Genomic DNA, 14,735 nt, shown 5'->3' on the forward strand with positions numbered 1-14,735 from the left:
TTCCAATAGAGGTTTAAAGTGATTGTAGTATTATTCATAAGATATTCATATGTCTTTGGAGTTTATAAATATGAAGGTAGTGTAATAAGATATTTGTCTTTAGGCTATTCTGTGTTAGCTCCCAAATTCCATCTGACTCTTAAGTTTTAGGATTGTTTTAAAAATTAATTAATATTGCTAATTAGTCTTGTTTTGTGTGCTAAAAATAAAATCCTTAATATTGGATAAAATGTGGATTGTTTATATAAATTTTCCTTTTTGAAGCATCCTCTAAACGCTTATTTTTATAGCAATTAAATAACCAGACTCTTAAAACTAATTTTTCATAGTTTACATTTAAAAATGTACAGTTTCTAGTAAAACTGGAGAGGTTATTAAACTGTCAGTCTAACTGGACCGAAGAAATGGATTGTCTGTGTGAAGAGGCAATTTGAACATTTTAGTAAGGAGGACATAGCTCTGATAATACCATTCCTGAATATAGACCTTTCTGTCATTTCAAGCAAATGCATTCTGAAGTGTCTAGGTGTCTTGTGTTGCGCAAGATACTAGCTCATTCATGTTGTATCAAAAAGATTGTACAGGGATTAAAAAAAAAACAACTTGCTCCAATTCTTTCATTGCGTGTTGAACTGAAGAGGGTTTTTAAGAGACTACGCTGTGAGTCACCATGTTTCTTTTCATGCAGTGTGGGGTATACAATTTTGCAGCAGTTTTATCCCACTATTCCTTGTGGGGAAATAGTGTGCGGTCATGTAAGACTGCATACATACAAGGGGCCAAACCCAGGCTGCATTGGTAACCTTACTTCTGCCATTTCCTAACTTCTGAGAACTTGACTTAGCAAGTTTTGATGTTTAACATTTCTTTAAAAAATTAAAAATAAAAAAAAAAACCCCTAGGAAATTACCCACACAAATTGGAAACAGACATTCTATCATGTTGACCCCCGCATAGGTCATCAGCAGGGCTGGAACTTTTCAGATCCACCCCACAGACCTCTACCACTTGAGTGAACAGAGTAACTGATATAGGCAGTGTTGTTGTAGCTGTGTTGTTCCCAGGATATTAGAGACGAGGTGGGTGAGATATCTTTTATTGGACCAACTTCTGTGGGTGAGAGAGCCAAGCTTTTGAGTTTACGTGGAGCTCTTCCGTAGGTAACTCATAGCAGTAGTACGTTGTCTTCCTCTTTGTGGACTAGCACTAGAGGTGGATGCAACAGCCTGGCAACGGGTTTCACAGATATTCGCTGACAACAGCGTGACTGTCCCCCTTGGCCCCTCAGCATAGTCCCAGTCTCCTCACCTAGTAAGTCACAGTCTTTACTTTTCAGGCTTTTCAGTCTAGTCTTTTTGCCCAGCCAGTCCTAGTCTCATCCCCCTCCTGATTCCACAACCAGTCTTTCTTTACAACCCTGGCCTCCAGTCATGCCCCTCACATACATTCTCTGTCCCCATTGGCTCCCAGTCCCAATCTGTTGCTCTTTCTTACCCTCGGATCCCCATTCAATCTCAGTGTCTCCTACCTCCTTTCCAAGCTCCTTGTCTGTCTCTTTGCCATTCAGTCCCAGTTCTCTCCTTGCACTCAGCTCCTTGTCAGCTCTGTCTTCTCTCCCCTGCTCCCCCCTGCTCTACTGGTTCTCTCTCTGTTTCCTTCTCCAGCCAGTCCCTGTTCCCCCCATTCCACCTATCAGTGCCTAGTGTTCTCCCTCTCATCCAGCTCCCAGCCACCCCAACTTCTAGTCCCATCCATCCTCCTTTGCAGGTCCAGTTCCTGTCCCTTCTGGATTTGAGTCAGGCAATTTCCTCTTCCATACTGGATGGTGTCACTGAGAACACAGGAGAGATGAACTCCTGCTGTCAGTTCAGATGCCAGGACCAAGAACCTAATAGTCCGCAGCAGCCCAGAGTTGCAATTGCAGGGAAATTCTCAGCCTCAGGCTGAACTATGTCCTGTGTAAACAGAATCTTGGGTGATTTTAGCTGTTAAGCTCTAGCAAATCTCTACTGTGCATGTATGAACTGTGATTTTTCAAATACTTCTGAGGTGCCCAAATTAGGGCAGACTTTCATGGAAATAGCAAAAGGCACATCCCTGATACATAGGCTACCCTCTACCAAATTTCCTGTCCCTGCTCCAGATCGGGGGCACAAGAGATTGGTTTTGATTTGTCTTACCAAAGAAAAGGTCGCCAGAATTCTTTAACATGGGCAAAAACATATTTTTTCCTAGCCTCATTCTTGGAAAGAGGTGAAAATTTTGCCTGAAAATTTCCCAAATAATTCAGCCTGTAGCAGACACCTGGAATGGAAAATTTTAGCTTAAATGATTAAAGTTTGGCAAAGTTTTATAAGCAACTGAAAATTGGGTCTTGTAATGGCAAATGTCAGATAACAATTAATAGGCAGTGCTACCAGCTCTGCTTATAATAAATACACTAAACCAGCTAGTGGCTACTTCATCATCAAAAGTGCAAGTAATTAATGTATCACTCTCCAGTCCCTTTCTTCCTCCTTGGTGCTTAGTACTCTTGTGTTGTAGCTACGTAAACATTGATATACCCAGACGTCTTCCTCTTTTGAGGATCTAAAACATGTATAAAGTGTGTGGTTTTTAAACAGTTAGTATTTGTCTTAGTTATTTTGAGTTTTTTTTCTTCACTGTTGTATCAGGTTTTTTAAGAGGAAAAAAACTTACCTTAAAACATGATAAACTTCTGAATGAGAGTTTTTGTTAGCTTTTTGGGAACCAAATATCAAAGACTGACGATCACAGCTGAACATTATGCCTTATAGCCTATCTGCAAAAACTCCTTGAGAGGGAAAGGGAGGCTGAGGTGGTATGTTCATCAGATTAAGGTTTAGCTATCTTGATATAGAGTAATGTGACACCTACGTTAGACTCCATTAATTGGAAATTCATTTTAATAATCTTGAATATAACGTGCTATAATTAAATTGATGCTGTGCACTGTTTTCCTCCTCTTACTCCTTTTTGATTATTTTCTTTTGAATGTGAGGCTTTAATGCTATTTCTGGTCTTTCTGTGTGTTTGTTATTTGAAAACAAGGACAGCCATCACTAATACAGCCTGATTTAGTGACTGTTTGAAAATGGTACCTAGATTAAACATCCAAATAATCCTTGGGTAATATGGGTTATTAGTCAATCAGAGGAACACTTGTACATTAGGTGACACTACATATTTAGAAGCCTCTTTCTGTACTCTTTCTAATGCATCATCAGAAGCCTATCACCCTGGCACTTCAATTCATCTACTCTGCAGTGCTGCCTTTCATATGTTGTTTGCTAACTCACTTTTACAAACTAATTTTAGAGAGACCGTACTGAGATAATCACGAAACTCCTCATCTAGTAAATTTGCAGTTCATTCCTAAAAGTTCTAGGTTCATTCTGTTTTTACTGCTGTAAAATTCCGTGGGGTTGTCAAAGAGAGATGCATGACAGATAGTAAATTCTAGAACATCTCTCCTCTTTGCATAAAATTCAAAAAGAAGTTACTCTTCTTTTACCTATAAACTGCGTGGTATTTATTACATTAGACACTTTTAATAAAGCAATTTAATATTGCCCTTGGCTGATGAGGAATAGGGCATATTGAATAAATACACTGTCTTGCTTTGCTACTTACACTGTTTCTGACCAAATTAAAAAAAATCTAGAAAATGGATTATAATATTTAGGTCAAGATTTGTTACTTAAGTAACATACAACAAGAGCCCATGTTTCACGCCCAGAATAAGTAGTGTGAAGTATACACTAGGAAAGCTTTAAAGTGTGTTGATTGGGCAGCTTATTGTCAGTAGTGACCTCATGTTGCAGTCTATTTCTATTTAGACTGCAGGGTTTAGTGCAGCACTCCAGAAGTACCGTCTGACAAGCAGCCACAGAAATCGAACAAGCAGTATGCATAGTCAACAGCCAACATCATACTTTATTGTTTTTCAAATAAAGTATTTTTACATGAAGTGCTCGTTTGGAATAGCAAAAATAATCAGAATGGCCTGCAAAGTTCTGCTGCACAGGTAAATGAATTAAAAATGCTAGTTTAGAATGATGCGAAATAACAGACTCCTTTAAGTTAGAAATGCTATATAAAGACTAAATATTTACTCCAGGGGAGGTTTGTAAAACAGTATGAAACAATGTTGTGTAAGAATATAATGAACTATAAAAATGCAATCAGTAAAAAGCATTAAGAAAAAATCTGAATTTATTTTCTAGTTATATAATTGCATTTTTGTATGTCATTTCTCTTTTTAACATGGCTGTTTGTGGACAGGAACAGAGGAACAGTATCAATTAGTAGGTGTTCGTTAGTTGCCAAAATATGGTAGCACTCTCAAAACTAAAGATATGTTTACTTTTGGTTTCTTGCTGTGTCATTCTGCACTAAGACTTTGTGCACAAGCCATCATGTCGTTTACAACACGAAATAATTCTTTGACTGTGGTAGCAGGTTCTGAAGTGTGATATGTTTTGAACTAATATTGATACACTTTTCAAAAAGTGCTAACTTGCTAAACTGATTAGAGTTGGAGCCATAAGAGATTCCTTTTCAAATAAGAGGATTCTTCAGGCTTTGGAATAGTGCTGATTTATGCACATCTTTTGCTGAGTAACACCAGTGCATCCTGGATGTGTATTAAGAGCACTACTAAATGATATAAAGTGGCCTGTCCTGGAGGTCGTGAAGGTTGCCCTTTAGAGCTGAAGGGTTTGGTGGTCTCAGCATCATGTCTGAAATAATTTGGACTCTTTGGAACCACTAGTTTGAATCCCAAAAATATTGACACAGCCTTCTGTAATTTGAAGATGAACAGACAAAAATCTATAAGAAGCTCTGTGTGCACATTAAAGATCCCTAGTCATCACAGTTTCATAAGATGGTACTTGCGCTAGAGCCCTTGACTAAAATTTTCCTTGCTTCCCTCCTCCCACTAGTGTTTTGCAGTGTGCTATGCTCCCATTGTCTCCTTAGCTTCTACCCACCATCCTAGAGGTGACTATATTTTAATGGTGAACTGATTTGTTTATTATTTGTAAAACATTTCAAGATGAAGGATGGTATATAATATAAAATGTATCAATATCTGTTAAAAGAGCTGTTTACTAATTTGTTCTTGTAAAATAGCTTTTACAAAAACTCTGTAGTGATTGTCAAGTAAAATATATTTGTGTTTTTATTTATTATCATTCTCACCCCTGAAATCGTTGCTTATCTTCCTCTCCTACCTAATTTTTGTCACGGGTCTTAATTTCTCCCAATTTTGTTCTCTTGTTCCTTCCCCAACTGTATATCAATTTTGCTTTGTTTCCAAATGTTTCTACTTAAATATTGTCAAAATAAAATTTGCTGATCGAAAAATTCAAAACACTTTGAATGGGTGTTAGGGTTGAGTTGAATTATTGTTCCCCTGCATGTTAATGAAATTTAACTGTGCACCTAAAAAATAAATTCAAAATTAGCCTCTTTCACCCAAAAGCATTGGGAAGAAATTTAATGTTGGAAGGCTTGGGTATATAGTGCTTGTTTCTGCATCTTTGAAATCAGTGGATGCGGCATCAAGACTGTAAAGCAGATGTGTTTTAATTTTCTTGAGCTTAATGGGAGTATCTGTCTAAAATGGTACCTCAGAACCACCAGAGTTGTCTAAGCACACTGGGAATGGATTTTTTTTTCCTTTCACTAAAAATATCACACACTAAACTGCCTGCAAAATTGACTACCCTTTAATAAAAATTTAAAAGGTAACCCATGCACCAGCCTTGTTTAAATTCCCATTCTTGTACAGTGCTAGCTAAATTATTGAAGTGTTGTATTTACACACAGACGATATACAAGTCATATCAATCTTAGCTAGCAATAAGGTCAAAACCATCTTTGTTTTAAAAAAAATGTTTTTTTTTCCCCCCCTCCTTCTGTCTGACAATTTTAGGTAGAGAGTCCTTTCCTGCATGTAATCCTGTTTTCCACCACATCTTGTTGGGGGAAGGAAGTACAGGAAATCTTTACTTGTTTGGATAGTTAGTCCAAGCTACTTACTAACCTGTGTGACAGTAGGTATTAAGCAGCTAGCTAGTATAATACTTACCTTATGATTAGCCAGTATCAACAAGTCTGAGCTGGGCACTCCCAGATGTATTCAACCTATGGTAAAGTCAATAGGGAGATAGTCTGAGCTAAGAGTGGACACTGGTGCCGCATAATGCTGACCAATGTTGGTGGGATTTCAGTTGAATCTTCTTAATATAATTGCAAGGAGCGGTAGTGTACTAATGTTTCCACGAATACATTAGGGTTTGCACTGTACATCTTGGTTGTATCTGGAATCAGATCACCAATCTTTTCTGATTGCTGGCTCATTTTTCTTATATGGTGAAGTAGCTACTGGAATTTGTTTTTATGTATAGTGTGTGGAGTGCCTAAAGCTTGGGATAAGTGCCCTCTCCTTTTCCCAATCCTCTTTTTAGTTTAAATAAAATTGGCATCTCTCTCTAGTCTTGTTTGTGTATGTATAATATCCTTATCACTGACCATGAGAAAGGCGTAATAAGGCGGTGATTGTCATTGTCATTTAAAGTAGAACTTAGTTTTGTTTCAATTCACTGCAAGCATATTTATGCAAGTCTGAAAAATTGTTTTGGAACAATCATTTTATTTGTGATAGTATGCAAAATTGAAGCTTTGTAATTAGAATTTGCAAAGGAAAAAATGTTTGTGTTTGGTTGAGTGGGGTGTACCTGGCTCAGAAATGTAGTATACTACTGAATTCAACAATGCTCACAGTAATACTTTGAAATCTATGAATGAAAAGCACCAAAATGCAAAGTGCTTAATAATAAGCCTCAAAAAACCTTAGTGAACTTTCAGAGTAACAGCCGTGTTAGTCTGTATTCGCAAAAAGAAAAGGAGTACTTGTGGCACCTTAGAGACTAACCAATTTATTTGAGCATAAGCTTTCGTGAGCTACAGCTCACTTCATCGGATGCATACTGTGGAAACTGCAGAAGACATTATTGTTTCATGGTCTCTGTGTATATAATGTCTTCTGCAGTTTCCACAGTATGCATCCGATGAAGTGAGCTGTAGCTCACGAAAGCTTATGCTCAAATAAATTGGTTAGTCTCTAAGGTGCCACAAGTACTCCTTTTCTTAGTGAACTGGAACTCTAGAGGGAAGCAAGGTAGGCAGAATGTTTTGGAATTTGCTGTGAGGTTAACATCTATATTATGTAAAGCAACACACAATATTTCAAGAGTAAGTGATTAGTACCTCTCATGTGAAAGACTGCCCGTACGGCAGCTCACTGCGCCCTGAAGTGTTTGGGGTATGGGTTCTTCAATTACTTATAACTACAGAATTGCTGCTGCCACAACTTTCTGCAATATATAGTTTAAGATCTCTTCGATCCAAATATTGATCCAGCTTTTCCCTGTTTCCCTTGAAGCTGGGACCATGGCACATAGCAATACTGTTGCTGGCCAATGTGTTTACTGCATGCATATGTGTATTTCTTTGAGCTGATGCAATTTTTTAGTATCTTCAAAGCTCCCTTTTGTCTTCCAGAATATTTGTGTAGTGTTGAAAGTCTTTGTGAAGATAACCAATTTCTTCTTCTTTATTACAGTGCTCATCTCTCTCCCATAAGCATCTTACCAGCCTCTGCAGAGTAAGTATAACTAATATATAAAATCTGTGTATCCCAGTATTTTTCTTTTACCAGTCTGTGCCATAGTTAGCATGCCTGCTTTCAAAACAGATAAGTCAAATACACGTGACCACAATAGTTTATACTCCAAACTTTTAGTGCTGAATATATGCTTTATGAAATGTAATTCAGCATTCACAAGTAAAAAAAAAAAAAGCACATTGTATTTATGGATGCTGTTCTCAACTGGACACGGAACCATAGGTTTTCATGGTATGGTAATACCTATGCTCCTAAATATCCTGTTCACATTTTTACCCCGCTTTCTTTGGGTAGGTACTTGATAAACTCTGATGTAACTCCAAAATTGTCTTTAGGTACTTGCTTTCACGCCAGCAGTTTTACAGTTTCTTCTAATTGGTAGTGTGAGCCCAAGTTCAACTGGGTTGCAAATGTTATTGCAGGTGAAAAGTAAACACAAAGTGTTCCAGAAGAGATGGGTGTGAAGGAGTCTAGAAAAAAATGTTGTGACTCCCGCTAGGGGCCCTTCTTTAGAAGTTTGCATCTTTTCTGCTAGTTGGCAAAGACTTACTGCCGCAGCTAGTCTGTATTAAAATACCCTGTTTTGTTACTCTCCCACCTCTCCACCCTATTTGTCCCATTCACCTGTTATGTCTTGTCTTTTTTTAACATAAGCCCTTCTAGCTGGGATTTTCATAACCTGTGTTTATACAGTGTCTGGCCCTGTGAGGTCCTTGTCTGTTTGAGGCCTATTGGAATGTTAGATGGGATGGGATCTGAGTTACTACAGAGAATTCTTTCCTGGGTGTCTGGCTGGTGAATCTTGCCCACATGCTCAGGGTTCAGCTGATCGCCGTATTTGGGGTCGGGAAGGAATTTTCCTCCAGGGCAGATTGGAAGAGGCCCTGGGTGGTTTTTGCCTTCCTCTGCAGTATGGGGCACAGGTCACTTGCTGGAGGATTCTCTGCACCTTGAAGTCTTTAAACCATGATTTGAGACTTCAATAGCTCAGACATAGGTGAGAGGTTTATTGCAGGAGTGGGTGGGTGAGATTCGGTGGCCTGAATTATGCAGGAGGTCAGACTAGATGATCATAATGGTCCCTTCTGACCTTAATATCTATGAATCTTACCATGCTGTAAATATAATAAATTATATAAATTTCTTGCCTATCATTTTGTACGTAACTAAAATCCTATTAAGTAAGCAATTAACTCCAGTTACTGCTGTGGTCGTATTTGAGAGATTTGCTAGGATTTTGTCTAGTCTTGTCTTGATGTATTGGGGAGCCTAGATTTACATGTCTCCTAAGAGTCTGATTTTTCTAGTTTTCTGCCCACACAAATCCACTGATGCCAAGAAAAGTAAAAATACGTCTTTAACATTAATTCTCTGACTTTTATTTGTTAGCATTTTAGAAAGAACAATTAGAGCAGCTGTGGAGCAGCACCTTTTCGATCTGCAGAGCAGCATAGATGATGATCTTAAGAATTTACAGCAACACCGACTGGTCTGTAACAATGAAGCAAAAAATATTAATAGAGATGAGGAAGGATCTAACAACCAGTAAGAATTTTTATCTCTATAATGCGTTGCTTAGGGACATATATTTGAATTCAGACTTGCTAAAAAGTCACAATAGAAGTTTTGTATGTTTATAAACTTGAATTTGCCTTAAACGAACTCAAATTCCATTCGTTGCTGTTCTTTGCTCTAAATGTAAGTATTTTAATAGATTTTTCCTTGCAAGTTTTGTACTTAAGTGAGAGGCATTCAAGGGTACGATGCGCACAAGTCAATGGGGAGGCAGTTATGTATTTCTAGATTTTTTTTTTTTTTTAGGTGCTACATGTAGCTATGACAAATCATAATTGACATTATGATCCTCAGCTGTAGATTTTTTTTTTGTTCTAATGATTGAATGGGCATAAAGCCTAAATTGCTCTGTCACCCCTAGCTTTGGTCATTCTTGGCAGAAGTCTCTTCTGATTCCAGGTGAGATGATGAGCAAGGCAGTGTGTGGAAGCTTGCACTTCTGCCCACACTTTTAATCTAGAACCTCACATGAGCAGTAAATTGCTTTAAACTCTCACACGTGCGCACACAAGCTAAAATTATTTTTTGCCCAAATTACTATTAAAAAAAAATTTCCCATTTTAAAAAATCACAACCCACAGAGATACATGGGACTGGAGATAATAATTTTAATAGTTTCAGGGTAACTGTGCTAGTATTCCCACTGTGTGGTACACCAAGGGCACCCATTTTAGGCTCCTGGCTCCTAGCTGTCACCATGTTTCGCTCCCGCCTGGCCTGGGTTTTCAGACTGCACAGCACCCTGAATTGCACTGCAATATCCCCACCAAGACAGACTGCTTAAATGGGCCAGGGCCTCCACTTTCCTTTCTCTCTGAAGTCTATGACGTGTCTGTTGCCTGCAGTTATAAGTTACCACACAGCTCCTTCTAAGTAAGAACATTTATTCTTAATATATTTTTCTCTGTAATGCTTTCTACTTTAAAACAACAAAATAACCTACACACATGCTAAAAAGCTTACCAGATGTCACCCATCAGTCTTACGGGGCTGAGTAAGTCAAGTCCTTCCAACTCTTATGCATACATTGGGGACCCCCCGTTGGACAGAAGGTCCTATTCATTTGCTGGATGAGAAGGAAGGCCTTGAGTCAGTTTAAACTCAAGCTATTTGTTCAAAAATCCTTTCTTTGTCTGCTACTCTCTGAAGAATCTAGTTTCAGTGTGTATATGTAAACCTCTGTGGGGTTTTACAGCCTGGCTGATTTGCCTTCACCACCCACTGTTTCTGATTCCTGGAGGAGCTATGGTAGCCCTCCTCTGTGGGGTGGAACACAGCCATACATTAACCATTAATTTAAAACAATGGATCTTAAAACAAAGATACTGCATGTGGTTGCAATATCTGTCTCAGTACTCTGTTATAAAACCTTCAGAGGACAATTATAAGTAATTTATATTTTCCAAAGACAAATTATTATAACAGAATTTTAGTTTTACAAGCTAAAAGTTCCATAGATTAGTTTATAAGTAAAACTGTGTAATTGTCTGAAAGTCCTTCTGTCCACAAGCTTCTCCCCTTTGATACATCGTGAGCGCTTTAGTGGATGGCCAGGCTTGCATCACAGGGGTGCAGGCTCCCTTGTTTATCTTAAACTTGAAACCGATAGATGTTTTTGGCACTGGTGCTGCATTTCAACCCTTGTATTCATCCTAGTCACTGAGGATTAATAGACACCATATGATAACATTCCTTCTAGAGGCATCATGAGCCCTTTAAACACTGCAGCCAATGGATTATTTATACTACGTACAAGGCCAAAACACAGAGAAAACATGCAAAGTAAAAGTGTATCATTCAGAGAACATATTATTGAAAACTTAGAATACTGGCACAAAGCTTAATTTAAAAACTAAGAGAATAGTTACTTGTTAAACTTTCAACCCATCTTGTTGGACATCTGATATAGGGAGAGCGCTTGTTAAAGGCTGTTGGAAGCTGCTCAGCAGGTTGCTGTGTTGGAATAAGCCCCTGGAGGCAGAGGGGTAGAAAGAGAGAAGGTGAAGGAGCCAAAGGTTCATGATATATTTTTATCACATAGTTCTGCAGTTTATCACATGAACTCTGCCTCTAAATATGCAGTATATGTGGGGTAAACAATTGTCTCTGTTCAAAAATTCTGGAGTGTTTCACAATTCTTTATTAATTCTCCACAATTTATTAGAAGCGTATATCTGAATATGTAACATACTTTGCACACAGTTCTAGTAAATGGAAGGAAGATGAGAAGAATTTTTTTGAGCTTTTTTTATAGGACTTGCATCTACCAGATTGGGTCTACAACCAACCCCTTCATTTTTGTGAATGGCAAACTTAATGGGTGTAGTCCTAAGGTAATTAACAGTTGCTTTAATAATGCTGTTGAGTGGACAGTTAATCATCCCAATTCTCTCAGATCAATTTTGATCCTTGTTCTGTTTGAGAGACTTTTTTTTAAAACCTCAAAACCCCATGCCTGGTTTTTACAAGGCGTGACAAATTTGCTGGAAATGGAAGAAACAGCTAATCTTCTAAATGGTGAAACATGAAAGTCTCAAATACCAACTTAGTAAAAGGTTTCACCTAGTGATATTTTTTTAATCTATGGTTTATTTAGTTTAATCCAATTCTTATATCTTAAACCAAAATCTGATATCTAGGAAGTGAATGTCAGCAATTTAGGGCTTGTATACACAATGCGCAACATGCTAGTGCACACTGGTATTTAACCCCCTGGTGCAGACTAGTACACCCACTGGTCCATATGACAGTTTCCCTAGTGCGTGTTAATGTTTCCATTTCAAGCAGTACTATATTAATATGCACTAAGAATATTTCAGTGCACACCAGCAGGGTCCACGCAGGCCAGTTAGTGCACAACATGCTAGTGCGCACCAGAATTTACACCGTTCGGGTGTGAATTAATCCACTGTGTATACAAACCCTTTGTCTTCTTGGCCTTCAGTTTTGCCATTATTCATTAGGACACATTGTAGCGGGTAGTGAATGTACGTCTGGCCTCAGTGCTTAAAGTAAAAAATGCTTGCCAGTACCTTGATTAGTACTACAGATCTCACCATTAATAACTGGAAGGATACTACTTTTGTTATCCTACCTAAAATGATTGGTTTAAACTTAAATCAATCAATGGATAACTGGTTGGCTGTATGGTCAAAATTCTTGTGTAAGATTCTTCCTATAGAAGAAACATCTATGCCAGCGTGTGTACTACTAAAGCTCATTAGAATGTCAACCGATTATAAAATACATATATACCCATGAAATAAATACTATTCCAACAAATGTTGTTTTTCCTTGTTCTAAATAGTTTTATTAAAATAGCTCCAAATGTATTACCCTTTGACAAATTACATAACTCTCCGGGTAGTGCCAGTAGTTTTGTGTTTCAGGATAGTTTTGTTGCAAATAATCTGCAAAATTATTTAAGATGTCAGGATTTTTAAATAAAAATAACTTTCAATAACTCTTTTGAACATGTGAAGCCATGACATAGGCTATTGTAAGCTCTTCTGAGCTGCTTGTTTCTGTCTCTTTTAGGGATGATGTTACTAAAGATAATGGTATTAATAGCAGTGAGAATACTAGAGACTGCTTTGAAACATTGGCTTGCACTGATTTAGACAGTGCAGTTATACAGCCTGATTCTGTATATGAGGAAGAAGAAAATGATCAGGTAAGAGGAGCAGAGGGTATGCTTTCTATATATTAGAGCAGTGTGATCTTGTGATTAGAGCACAAGAGTTGGACTGCAGACCTGGGTTCTACTTATTGATGTGACACTGCTTCGCTTTGCTGTATTACCTTGGGTAAAATCACTTGCCTCTTCTGCCAAACTCAATCTCTTTTTAAAGTATATGTGTGTAGGTCTGATCACATTTAATTTGTTTGCATCTTAAGGGGCCCTTGACTCACCATTTCTTTTTTTTTTTTTCATTTTCACAGATAGCAGCCCTATCTCTTGCTCATATGGGTTTGTGCATCAACAGGGATAGGGCGAGCTGGAGTAGCACCTGGGTTAGCAAAGGCTTCCTGAAGAAGATGCACCTTCTCAAAAAACAGCACTAGGAGGCTTAGGGGGAAGGCTTTGGAGAGAGTGGTGTTAGTTTGTTTTTTGTTTGTTTGGGGAGGATCCTGCCAGGGAGCCCACTCGGTCAGTTACAGTAACATCAGTCCTAAGTGTTAGATAGCAGTAGGAGTTGAGCAGAGGTTGAAACACTGTAGCTGTGTCTGGCAGGCCTTTGGTATGGTTTTGTGGGGAAAGTGGGGGTTTATAACTGGCCTGTTGAGTTCTTGTACCCCAGCATCATCCCCACACTCCTAATTTTCACCCCAACCCTCCTCCACGCTTCTCACAGACTTTTGTGGTGGGGATATGTGTTCCTTCCTTTTCTCCCCAACACTCCTCCCCAGTCTCTTTGAAGCAGCTCTGTTTCTTTTCAGTCAGTCTCTTGCCCCAGGTGCTGCTGCTGTGGTGGCAGCTGGTTCTATCTTTGCTGATGTATGAACTTATCTGTGCAGAGGGAGAGAATTCTACCTGTGAAGAGGAAGAAAAGGGAAAGTCAGTTGGGGTCCCTAAAGGGTCCAGAGCTTAACATAAAATAAAATTAATGCCTTCCTTTAAGCAAACTGAGATTGGCAGTTTTCTCATCCTGGAGGGGAAAAGGCCACACTTTAATAGGTGTTTGGACAGTGCTTTGGGATGCTCTGATAGCATATATATAATATAAAAAAGTTCCTAAGTATTGTTTTATTCTTAGTACTATTTTGCTCAAAAACGTTACAGCACTTAAAGTATCTGCAGGCTTTGGAAGTTTTGAAAGTAACTATAAAAATGAATTTTCAAAAATAAAATAAATTGCAGACATCAGCTGGCAATAGACTAAAAATTTGGTTTTTGTATGTTACACTTGAATTAATCACACAAAACCAACACTGTGTAAATTTGACCAGAAGCATAACACGACGGAAAAGGTTTTAAAGAATTTGTTGCTTCACCCTGTGTTGGTTTATGAGCTGCATATTAAATCTCTAGTTACACACATGCAAAGCCATGGATCAAGGATGGTCTGGTGTATGGCCTGAAATTTCCAAACTCATAATCCTAAACCTTACCAGCTGTTTTGTTGCCAGTGGAGCATAGGTTCCCCCTTTCCTTTGTATTCTTATGAGATCAAACAATGTTGTTAAAAGAGATGCACTGATAAAAACCAAAACAGCTGACTGTACTATGCAGAACATAACTTGTCCAGGCTGTACAAATGATAAACACTTCTGAAGCAATAGTACTACCATCTGAAAATGGTTGGATAGGTGGTAAACAGTACTGTTTATTATGCAAAAATATGCTAACTTTAGTTTGTCCATCCCTCTTCACTCTGGGATTCCTCCACCTGTTCCCATATAAATCTAGATTATAAAATGTCTGGACAAAGACTCTTTTTCC

At 38.2% G+C, this 14,735-nt stretch overlaps 1 protein-coding gene across 2 annotated transcripts in view; it reads left to right on the plus strand.

Moving 5' to 3' along the window:
* FAM13B (family with sequence similarity 13 member B) overlaps positions 1-14,735 on the plus strand; it is a 60,735-nt gene that overhangs the window by 16,597 nt on the left and 29,403 nt on the right. For both annotated transcript variants that reach the window (XM_048860131.2, XM_048860133.2), the window contains exons 6-8: positions 7,655-7,696; positions 9,107-9,262; positions 12,830-12,965. In XM_048860131.2, coding sequence (XP_048716088.1) covers positions 7,655-7,696; positions 9,107-9,262; positions 12,830-12,965 — 334 coding nt within the window. The remainder of the gene's footprint in view (positions 1-7,654; positions 7,697-9,106; positions 9,263-12,829; positions 12,966-14,735) is intronic.

Source organism: Caretta caretta, chromosome 8 (assembly GCF_965140235.1).
Source record: "Caretta caretta isolate rCarCar2 chromosome 8, rCarCar1.hap1, whole genome shotgun sequence".
Taxonomy (NCBI): Eukaryota; Metazoa; Chordata; order Testudines; family Cheloniidae; genus Caretta; species Caretta caretta.